The 12,472-nt window shown below is 35.1% G+C and overlaps 1 protein-coding gene across 9 annotated transcripts in view; it reads right to left on the reverse strand.

Annotated features, from left to right (window-relative positions):
• The window catches only part of Rok (Rho kinase), a 90,938-nt gene that overhangs the window by 2,462 nt on the left and 76,004 nt on the right, over positions 1-12,472 (reverse strand). For 8 of the 9 annotated variants that reach the window (XM_067783936.1, XM_067783929.1, XM_067783931.1 and 5 more), the window contains exon 13: positions 7,705-10,398. The exons of the other annotated variant lie outside the window; for it this stretch is intronic. In XM_067783936.1, coding sequence (XP_067640037.1) covers positions 10,266-10,398 — 133 coding nt within the window. In that variant the 3' untranslated portion in view covers positions 7,705-10,265. Of the gene's footprint in view, positions 1-7,704; positions 10,399-12,472 lie in introns of those variants that run through there. 9 annotated transcript variants of the gene reach the window in all.

Consider the following 12,472-nt stretch of genomic DNA (forward strand, 5'->3'; position numbering starts at 1 on the left):
CTTTAAATGTATTCTTAAAATATATATAGGGGCACACAAATGCATATATAATGCTAGGTTTCGTCCAAACTTAAAATTCCTTATTTGTTTTCTATTAAATTCAAAACATACGATCTCATATTAAAAAAAGTTTCTTCACTTTTGGTAAAAGTTCCGAAGTACTCACTTGCATCGAGTATACTCGATACCTTTTACTGAGTATGAGTACTAGCATCGATTCTTTGATCCGAGTATTTTATACGAGTACCGGCATCGATACTTTTTCGAAAAGTTCTATCACTACACATGTCATTTCAAGACTTGAATTAGGAAAATCGAACCAGTAGATCGGCTATTTTGCTCGAAGGAAGTTAGGGCTTTTAATTTTATATATTAAGGATAAAGATATATTATATCGGGAGCAGATTTTAGCAATATTTTAGACTATCCCTAGTAAGCACTGTTTATAATATTCTTGAAAAATAATTTCGTTCTGAAAATCCTTAGAACCTTGCTTTGAAATTTTTAAAATTTTGTGGTATCATGGCTATATAGATTTATACGGCTTTATATATAAAACTCTATTATTAAAACGAAAGCTAAATAATATAAATAGATAAAACGTGATATCACTGCGCTTATAATTATGTAAGGGAATTTTGTTATGTACAGCTGCGAACACGAAAAGTTCATATCATAGCAAACTTTGCTAATTATTTCCTCTTTTTTTTAGTTTCGTAAAGTTTAGAAAAAAACTTCCATAAATTGTGTAACTGAAGCTATGCAAACTAATCGCAAAAACGTTTTCGCAAAAAATTTTAAATTTCGAGAAAATATTTCGAATTTTTTTTGGATTTTCAAATTTTTTTTCATTCAATTTTGTAGCCCAGTCCATTTTAGTGTCTCAAATTGCAAGTTATAAGTATCTTAAAATTTGTAGTGATTTTTGAAATTTTTTTCACGAACGTTTTTTTAACTTTTATTTCATAAATAGTGCGCATAATTTTATTTTTTATATGGACGAAAATCTGAAACACACTTAGAAAAAATTGTCAAAACTCAGTACGAGTTTAGAGAGACCTATAACTTGCACTTTGAGGGAGTAAAATTGATTGGGCTACAAAACTGCATACTTAAGGGAGTTCAGAAAACAAAAAAAGCAGTTCGAAATTTTCGTAAAATTTTTTTCGAATTTTTTCGAAAACATGCATGTATGTGCATAGTTTCAGTCACAAAATGCATGCAAGTTTTTCCTTAAATTATCTAAAATAAAAAAAAATTTATTTAACTAACCGGAAGAAGTATTTTATTAATGAAATTTAATAAAAATTGGCACTGCTATTTTTCTGATCGCTGCTGTACATGTATATATAAGTAAGTAGGCTCTATAATACGCTCTTAAGTTGTTATTAGTTAGTTATACAAATATATAATGAAATGTAGGTATGTAAATCTTCAAGTGTAAAATTAAGGCGTTTCGCTTTCAATTTTTTCATTTCAATATAAACTAAAATTTTTTATTCCGAGTGAATGTATTTTTTATATGCCGCTTACATAAATACATTTTCGCATGCTCATATTTCATACGTCATTTAGATATAATTATAATTATGATAGTTGATATGGTCACAGCTGCTTTAATTCTTATATATATATATATATATATATTATACATTAAACTATGCACAAATTTATTACATATTTATTTATTTTAAATTAAGTGGCACTCGAATGTTTTTTTTTCTTAATATCTACGATCGTAGTAAGCAATATTTGAATACTTAATTAAACGCACTTCCGCTTTAGTGCAGAAAAATCGCAATTTGTGCGACCAGTGTTCATTGCGGGGAGTTGAGGGGGCTTAAATATACTCACGTATACTTGCCAGAAGAAGAACCGAACGCATGTCCCTTCTGGACCAAACAGCACAAACAAATGTTTATTTGTGCCATAATTTTATTAAATTAGCACGCGAGTTCACAATAGTGTATATGCAATTCCCCCCCCCCCCCCCTCGCTCCCCCTCATTGCTTTATTATTGATTTTTGTTTCGTAACTTAACCTAATTTAAGTTTTGATTATATTTTAGTTGCCTTTCCGTTTAATTCGTTTCGAGCTTTTATAAATATTATAAATGCTTTAAATATTGCTTAAATTATAGTTAGGAATGCTTATTTTATTAATTTTAATATTAAATATATATACATCAGCGAACAGAAAAATGGCAGTGGCAATTTTTATCAAATTTCATTAATAAAATACTTTTCTTTTTAATTTTGATAGGTATAAGGAAAAAAACTGTCAATTAATTTCATAAGTGAAACTGCAAACCAATCTCGAAAACGTTTTCGAAAAAATTCGAAAAAAATGCCCTCCAAAGTTATAGGTCTCTCAAAATTTGCATTATATTTTTGACAATTTTCTTCCCAAGGCTATTTTAGATTTCGACAATACAAATTGTGAACTTTTTTTTAAGGGAAGAAATTTGAATAAAATTGCCACTGCTATTTTTCTGTTCGTTGCTGTATATAATATGACAAACATTAGCATATGCCAAAATTAGTTTTCACGAAAGGAATTCAAAATAAAAAAAAATTATGAGGTATGTCATTGATTCCACCGTAGCTTCCGCATCCCGAAAGTCGTCCACATGATAGATTTTTATCGAAATTGTCGGAGTTTCTGTATAAATTTAGAGCTTACGATCTCTCGGGTTTGTTCCAAAAGAAATTTTTCGCTTTACGCTTTATTCACGTAACTAGTATTATATATGAAACCTACGATTTCTGCTTACTTGAAAATATGGGAAAATTTCCACAGAACCGCAAATAAAAAATAAATTAGTGTTTATAAACAAAATGCCGAGTATTGCGATAATTCCGCAAGAAGCCGAGTTTCGATTTCTGGAGTCTTGAAATTCTCGAAATTAAGCTTTTTTGTCTGAAAATTGAGCAACTTCTAATCGCTGGCAAACGCAAGATCTGAGCTCGTCCCTTTTCCCCAGCAGTCGACTTCAATCGGACCTAAATTATGAGCAAAATGCAGTGTCCCATAAGAACGTCCATCATAAGCCTTCATTCTTCTAATTTCATTGATAAGACAAACTTTGTTAGTCTAAATCAATCCAAGAGAGCTTTCCTTATCAGGGCAGCTACCACCTAACCTAGTCAAAATTATAAAACTTGCCTATGATGAAGTTTCAAAAAGAAAGTGTTGACTAAGGTCTGCATGTGACAAAAAAAATTACGCTAGTCAAATCAACAAATCGAGTTTGTTGTTTATGAATATACAGATATTCGGTAAAATGCATCGCATTATGGTTAATTAAATTGAATTTTTTGTGAAATATCAAATTTCAGAATAGAAATTGTTGGTCACAAGTTAACAATATTTTGTAAAACTGACAGATTAACAATCAATCTAACTGAGTTTTCTGTGCAAGAACTAATTTCATTCGTCATTTTAACAGCGAATAACAATTAGCAAATGTATCAGCTAATGTTAAAGAGAAACTTACGCTTACGGCGCTTTGTTGTTATGACCATAAATCTCTGTCATATTAACAGCATTCACTTTTATTCCAAGGACAATAGTAATGATTGTTAAGTTAACAGGTGACGTATGATGCATTTTTTTGTTTGGCTTGACTGATGAAACGGTCTATTCAGAATAAACAATTTGTGTGCAGAGGATACACATTTTTCTGATTTAGCCATTGTTTCCAGAACAGAAAACCTTTTGCAACTACATATGTAATAAATATATAATAAAAATACAAAACAAATTACTAAGACTACCTTTGTGTTAACAAACCAAAGCGGAAAAACTTATCCCAAAACAAGCTGGTTTACCATATTTTTATTTTTTATTTCATAGTACCGCGCGACTCCGAAGGATTTATCCAAGATTGAGATCGGTCTCATTCGAAACTATATCATGTAACGACTCTCTAAGTAGCTATACTTTACGTCACCGTGCTGTTATGTGGTATCACAACGTTCCCTCATGCTGTCCAAGTGAGCTTTCTCTACCAGGCCAGCTACCACCTAACCTAACCTAACCCCCTCGAAATCGCAATAGACTTTAGTGATACCGTTTACGCTAGCTTTTAACTTTCTTACTCACCGGCAAGTTACCAAAATGTCGCCTGCAAGAGTTCCGAGTTTCCAAATATCTCAGTTCATGCGCTATATAGGGGAATTGTTTAAGCATCATGTTGCATAAACGCCAGGGTTTGAACTACGAGTTGCATTTCAAGTTTCTAGCTCCTCACCAAGTTATTTCAAAATCTCTAGTAATATTCCATATTTAGTTACAGTTTTTAAAATACCTCTGTATGGAAATTTTTTACCATATGTTGCATTGCCACAGGTTTCTGAACTATTTTCTAAGCTTCTGGTATCCAGCTTATTTGAAATGTTACTTAAAACTTAAGCGCAGGATTGCATCGGTTTGTCCGAATTTTGCAAATATCTCGATCCGTGCCTCACCTATAGACATTTTTCCACATCATGTCCCATTGCCATCGGTTTCTAACCAACGATTCTATATTCGAAACTTATTTAGAACTTTCACTCAGTTGTGAACTATGTTCTCGGTTGCATATATCTCGCTTCCACCGAAGTGGCTTGAAAATCGGTGGAAAATATTCCATAGGTTTTAACGAGTTTCTTAATATCTTGGTCCATGCTCTCTCGAGGAATTTTTCTTCCAACATCTTTTAACGCCATTTGACTAAGTATGTGGTATAGGCTGTGTTAAAAGTATCTAGCTCTTAGAAGGATAAAGAAAAATTTGTTTTAAGATTGCTAATTTCGCAGACATTTCCCAAATGTCTCACTTCGTGCGCCACCTATCTTAATTTTGACTTCTTACGTTGTGTTGCCAAAGGGTTCTGGTCGGTTTAACAAAATTGGAGGCTTTAGTGCAATAGGGAGTTACTTAAAAGTCGATTGCCAGTACGCACTTTTGTATGGAAAAAATGCGGGTATAAAAGAAAGTTACCTAAAGCTCTATAAAGCAGTGGGGCTGCGGTTCCAAAAATTAGTGGTAACGATACAAAAAGTTTTCAAAACAAAGTTGTCCCTTGGCAGTGCTAGGTACACCCTCGGAAGAAACTTTAACTGACTTAACAAAACTACAAAACACAAATTGAGCGAGAAACACTGTCTAAAACGTTTCGGTGCAGGGCTAAAAGTATGAGCCTAAATCTGAAACTTTTTTTACTATATATTTGATAGAACATAATTTGGTGTAAATTATAAATTATATCAGTTTTCTCGAAAATAAGTGTGCAGTGCTTGATTTCAGTTTGAAATCCGAGAATAGTAAATTTTAATTAAAAATAATCGCGGGTTCGAATCGAGCTCACGGCCTAACAATAATTTTTTATCATTATTATTATGATAAATTTTTTCTTAATTGAAAAATTTTTTAAATTAGAATAGAAGAAAGAAAAAATTGGCACGAAACAGAATAGAAGTAGGATTAATGAAGACAAACAAAAAGCCGCTGTGATGGCTGAATGGTTATAGCAGCGGCGCCTAAACGTTACCGATGAAGGAATTTAGCAGTTCCCGAAATTGATCTATACAACGAGCTTTGGCAGTTGTCTAAATTTTTTCTTTCTTCTATTCTAATTTAAACATTTTTTCAATTAAGAAAAAATTTATCATAATAATAATGATAAAAAATTATTGTTAGGCCTTGAGCTCGATTCGAACCCGCGATCTTACAACTCAGTAGGCCGATATAACAACAAAAATTGTTAATTAAAAATAATAATTGTGTGAAGTCAGTCCGTAGGTTTGGAGTCGAAATGATGTGGATCACATTCGGGCGTTCTATCTACTCAAAGAATATATTTTTAAATTTTCAATTATATCTAAGCTTAAACTTTTTTGGTTTTTTAAGACTTATAGTTCATAACGGTTTCTTGACAAAACCAAAATGACTTAAGAAAACGCAGTAGTAAATGTAGAGGTTTAAACTCCCTCATCACTTCGTCTGAGGCCGTCAGCTGCTGCAGGAAGTCACTTCAAGCCACAGACACAGACGAACTTGCAAAGGCATGGCTCCTGCGGAGGCGGTCGAGATGCATCATTCAAAAGAATATACATATCAGGTTCAAAGATTTACCGGTTTCCAACTGATACTCCTTGAACACCTGCAAGATACCAAGCAAACCAGGCCAAATTACGATAGTAAGAGAACGAATGACCTACCAAATAGAACAAGGAAAGAAATCTTTGGGATCACTGCCACAAACGCAGGATACTGACCGCTCGACCTGCCTGCTGAGAGGCTTCCTTTATTTTAGTGCAAAGAAGTTTGAACATTTTCTTTGACCGATGAATGATTTAAAATTTCGACTCAAATTTTTAACTGTTACATAAATTTAAAAAATGTATAGTACATAATATTTAGACAAACTCAAAACTACTTTTATCAATCAATACAAGTAAAGCAATCTTATTAAAAAATAATTTTTAAAAATATATTTCATAAAAACACAAAATATTATATCAAATTATTAAGTACATAAAAGCTTAACCATTACAACAATAACTTAAAAAGTAAATAACTAATTTTAAATATGTTCATACTTATAAGTAAAATAAAAATCCGTTTAATGTGCGTAAACTTAGTTAAGTAATTAAGTAAATTAACAACAATTTAGGTGCCTCAGAACTACGAAGAAATGAAGGATTGTTACCAATCGAAGCTCTTCAGGTTTGAAAATGTTATTACATTTTTTATGAAAACTCAAATGAAGCCTAGCACAAAGTGATTCTAAAAAGAGGCTTGCCATTATTGTGCAAATTTATCATTTGCCCAGCCTTCCTTCATTGAGCGAATATGAGTGATGAATCTGGCAACAGGAGCGAATGCCTGGTCAGCTATTTACGGATGGATGCAGGCTGGGCGGGAGTGTCGAAGGGTAGTATTCTGTCAGAATCTCGATTTTAGTCAGAAAATTTGACGGCCCGTTTGCCCTCATATATAAAAAAAATCTTATGGAAGGGTTTGATTTTCATATGTAAGTGCAAAGCAAAAGCACTTTCATATGATGAAGGAGCACTTCGGTATAAAAAACAAATTTACACTAACAAATTGACAACTAAAAATTATTCAAACATTATGGCACTGATACAAATTTTTATTCAAAATTTATTCATTTAGAAAATTAAAATATTACTAACTCTAAGGGTTTGACCTAAGAATTTGAGATAAGACTTTGGAAACCTGCATACGCCTTTATTTTGACAATATGTTTTAAAAGCCATGATAAGTCGCATATGTGCGTCTTGAGATGTTCGAGACCCGGAGTCACAAAATTTAGTTCTTCGAAATTATCTCGCTTCTTATATCTTGCTCGAGTTTTGCGCTCAATTCGAAGTTGAAAGTCATGAAATTCTCCCAAGGTCCAGCCCGAAGTACATTTTCGTGGTCTCATCAATTTCTAAGTGAAGATTCGAGCATTTGCTGAAACTTTACATCGAACTAGATTAGTTATATTGAAGCGAACTCGTTCAAATATTGTATTTGCACCAACATTTGGGACGCCCGCCACATCGATTCAAAATCTATAAAAAAAAAACAATGGTTGTGGCTCTGCCCAAATTGTAATAGAGTAGACAAGGAAAGACCGCCCTAACGACATCTCTTTGTCTCTGTCCAAATACTGTCGGACAGTTATTGGAGGATTTTCTTACAACCAAAGTCTTGGAATTACAATTGGTGAAATGAGAGTGCAAACAACATTGAGAACGAGAGAGCAAACTTTGAGAGCAAGAGTGTGACCTGCCTTGATGTCCGATTTCTTGTCGTCCTGCAGTAGTCCATAAAGATGCTACTTTGATCTGAGCTGGCAACTTAAAACTAAAATCCTTTCTCGAGGAACAAAACTTAAGCACTTCCAGCCTATTGTTGTACCTGTCCTCATATATGGTTCAGAATCACAACGGTATCGATATAAGATGGGATTGTTTTTGGTGTATTCGAGAGAAATGTTCTTCGGGAGAGTTATGGGCCTTTCTCTGGTACCGACGACGTATTTCAAAGGTTGTTCAGTACTACTTGAGTACTATGAGCTTTGCGCAGAAATTAATATAGTTAACGCAGCAGATGAAGGAGGAAACCTTCACTGACTTCGTGGAAACAAGTAGAGGAAGGCTTGATCACCTTGGTGTATGCAATTGTAGCCAGTTATTGCAGAGTAGGAGTGACGCCTTAGCGATTAAGCGCCAATTATGATATATGAGCTTCATTCGGACATCTACATACTTCAACAAATTATAAGACAGCATCATAGCTGCTTTGGCTATCTCTGCAGCGAATCGCACTACTTCCGAGCTAGCGCAGATCTATCACATTAGGATAAGGTACAGGTTCTCATTTTGACCCTTCGCAGTGATTTTAACTCACACTTTTAAGATTGAGATGTCCTACGAAATCGAATTGCACATTTGCATACCTTTTGAACGCATTCTTAAATGGTTCAACCGTATGTGGTGCTGACGTAGTCGCATCCTTTGATTAATTAATTTAAATACTTTTTAGACTTCAGTGCTGTTGGTACAAGTGTGTCTTCCAACTCTGACCCGGTTAGCTTCAGTTCGGGGGTAGTCATTTAACCGGTAGAAACTACGGTTTTGTATTATGCGAATGAAAGAAGATGGCCTGGCGTATAAAGTATTATTTTGGAACACGCCTGTGGAAGTAAAGGGAGGGGGACGCCTTAACACATTTGGAAAGATCGAGAGGAAAAGGGGTTGAGCTCCCAATTGACAAAGCGGTTAGGTTGAGGTTGCCTTGAGACATAGAAATTGCACAGAACGGGGGAAAACAACACCACCCTTAGATACGTTAGTACAAAATACCACAGAATGTTGGCAGCTCGAATAGTTCACAGTGCATTTTTTCTAGCTTAGGGCAATGTGAAAGCTCTCTATATTCCCCTCAATCGTCACAAGAGTAGTAAGGTCAGCTCGAAAGTTTCTGTATGGGCGTATGTGTAGTACTCGTGATATGTATCTTCTGAAAGGTCCCAAGTATCTTCTCTACCGGAGAAATTAGCGAAATAAGATTTGACTTTCCGGAAAATAGGACTAAACTTGCTTACATTGACTGACTTCACATATTCAAACAGCAGGACTAATCTACTTTCCAAGCATCCATAGTAATAAGAGTGCCTAAAAACAAGTTAAGGATATTAGTAAATACTCAGTTTCCGTAAGACCCAAGTGCCGTCGTATCTCTTGATGTGTTTAACTGAAGACCGTCATCACACAATAAGCGCGCTTAGTTATTAGAAACCAACATCAACACGCAAACATATCCGTACCACGTCAAAAGGCTGATATCGGAGCATATACGAAACTTTTTTATCTATATATATATATATGTGTACATGTGTGTAAATGAACTGCTTGGCGTTGGTCTCGCTAAAACGAAAAGACTCAAATACGGCGTGACCGATTTCGTAAACTTTTTTGAGTTAGAGTTGAAGTGAGAGTAAGTGGAGGTGCGAGTTAAAGTGGGAGTGGGAGGGAGATAAATGAAATGAGAGAAAGAGAGAGAAGAGGGGGAAGCGAGGCTCACTTTTTGAATGTAGGCAAACCAATTTTCAGGCAGGACCAAAACTAGGGTACACTAATTTGGTACTACTCCCAAAGTAGTATAATAAAGAACATTTTGCAATACACACTATTGGAGTGATTTATTCAACAGTTTAGCGATTCGAACGTTAGCAGAAGGTTTCAAATAAGCGGAATTTCCCTAAATACGTTACAATATATACGAACATAAAAGTGAAACTAATATAAGCGTGTTGAAAACGAAATTATCCAGGCTCGTCAATAATGGATCAAAATAATCTCAGTCATATTTTTCGGGCTTTTCAGCCAACTACACAAATTAACTATATGGTTTGCCTCAAAATCTACTTTTAATGCAAATTTGTTTGTCCGGATGGATTCCAAAAAAACAATGTGTGTTTCGACTTGCAATATGTACTTTCCCATCAATCGCTCATTTCATCGTACTTTGGATGCACCGTTACCAATATTTACGTATGTAAATGGATTTCTAAACTAAGCAACTAAATTTCAACTCGCCGTATTGTTTCAAACATTCGCCGTTAATTAGTCATAATGCAAAACAGAGCGAAAACGTTTTATAAAACTATTACGCAAACGATTTGATAGTCTTAATAACTGTTGTTGTTGTTGCTGTTGCTCCAATTTGCTGTTTCATATATGGATATATGTATATGTAGATATGTCTCATTCATTAGTCGGGAACAATGGCGGTTGCGATTTTTGCCGTTGCAATGATGAAGGTTTTGGTGGTGGTGTTGGCGGCGATGATTGCCGTTGTGATTGTTGCGATGTTGTGGACGATTGCCATTTCAGTCGGCTTCAAGTCAAAAAATTTAAAAAAAAATTATAAAATATATGTATTTTTTTTTTTTTTTGCTTGTTTGGGGCGCACTACTTTTAAAAAGCAAGAGTTCTAAGTAAAATGCAAAATCATACATGCAATGATCTGTTATGAAATTTATATTGTTATATACAAATGCCAAATGGAATGAGTGAAAAGAATTTTAGAAAGTAAAAATAGCGCATAATTTACCTTAATAATTTTTTTTTTAAATCTATGAAGCACCAAGATTTGCAGATAAATGAAAGATAAAAAAATTTCATTTGGGTATGTACGTTAGGGTGGGTCGATTTGCATGGACGAAAGTTAACCGATATCGCGCCATCGATTTTTCGATAGGATTTGGGCTCAGAAAAAAAAGTTCCATTACGCATACCCAAAAAAATAATTTTCCAGCCCGCGAAATTTTATTTTTTTGACTTTTTTTCGACTTTGATTTTTAAGGTTTTTTTTAATGACCTACTAAAAAAATTTTCATATGTATACCCTGTCAGACCCAAAAATGTCGATAACAGGTTTTTGAAAAATTTCATTTCATTGTAAAATTTTCTATCAATTTTTTTTTTTTTTTTTCAAAAACTTATCGCCAACGGAGATTTTTGGGTCGGACAGGGTATACATGAAAATTTTACAATCAAATGAAAATTTTTTTAGTAGGTCATGAAAAACCCTTAAAAATCACAGTCGAAAAAAGTCAAAAAAATGAAATTTCGCAGGCTCGAAAATTATTTTTTTTGGTATGCGTAGTGGAACTTTTTTTCCTGAGCCCAAATCCTATCGAAAAGTCGATGGCGCGATATCGGTTAATAAATCAACTCAGTCTAATGTACGTACATACGTGGGATAACTGAAGTGTTACAGCTTAAATAATACAAATTTGTTCGTTCAGCCAATTTAATGGAGAAATGATTACTTGGGAGGGATGAAGGGACATGCAGCTCAATGTTGCTCCGAGTCCTTGAGCATAGGAAAGGTAAGGCAAAGACCCTTACGAACCCTAAAGCAAATCCCAGCGGGTTAGGGGGTCAGAATATACCCGCGGTAGGTATGCCTGTCGTAAGAGGCGACTAAAATACCAGATTCAAAGGGCTGTGTAGCGCAACCCTTCAGGTTGTCAGCGCAATATATAGCTTTTCCAAACCCAATTGTCAACCTCACCAATCCGCAGCAAATCAAGTTTCACTAACAGACGAGGCTCTGGCGACCCCAAGCTCCTCATGGAACTTGGGGGTGGGGAGGGATGGAGGGCCTGAAGGTTTAATGTGGCCATATAAATCGTTCCCGAGATGGTTGGGCTAACACCTTAATGGGGCTGTGTTACCGGAGCGTACCGGATCTGTATCCGCAAAGGACTATCACATCGATAACACTCCCCAAAGCCTTCGGGGAGCAACCTTGTCGCCACAACAACAACAACACAACCCTAAAGCATCGTATTGGAACAAATTTCAGAAATCTGTAAAAGGGTTGGAAAAATGCAACAACGTCCTCACAGACACGATAAAAATGATACTAACGTAGCATCTTCTTCAAGGAGGAGTAAGGAACTGAGATTTCTGCGAGATCGGGGATAGGTTAGGGATTCCTTAAGTAAGCAAAGGCTGCGGAAAATTCTACATGCTGGGACAATTACAGGGGTGTTTAAAGAACAGCAAATAGTCCAGTGAAACATCGGCAGAGCTATGTTAAAAAAAGTCCTATTAAAGGCTGAAATAGACAGGAGCTGACAGAGAAAGAAAAGGGTAGAGTCTCTCAAGGTCCTTCTGGACACACACTTCCCATTGGAAGATGATGTTGAGGAGCTGGAAGACGATACCCACGCTCCGAATACGGAGAGTACAAAACCAGGGTTGTTGGCAGAAACCAAAATTTAATGGACAGCGAAACCCTCCTGAAGTTTAAAGTCTGTTTGCAGGTAAAAAGATCGTAGAATATCTAAAGATACTATTTGATGTGTGCATAAGACTGAATCATACGTCGCACTGTTGAAGAACGGCTCGCTTCGTTATCCTACCAAGAGCAGGAAAAATCACTCATCCACTATTCAAAG

The sequence above is a fragment of the Eurosta solidaginis genome, chromosome 4 (assembly GCF_040869045.1).
Source record: "Eurosta solidaginis isolate ZX-2024a chromosome 4, ASM4086904v1, whole genome shotgun sequence".
Classification (NCBI taxonomy): Eukaryota; Metazoa; Arthropoda; class Insecta; order Diptera; family Tephritidae; genus Eurosta; species Eurosta solidaginis.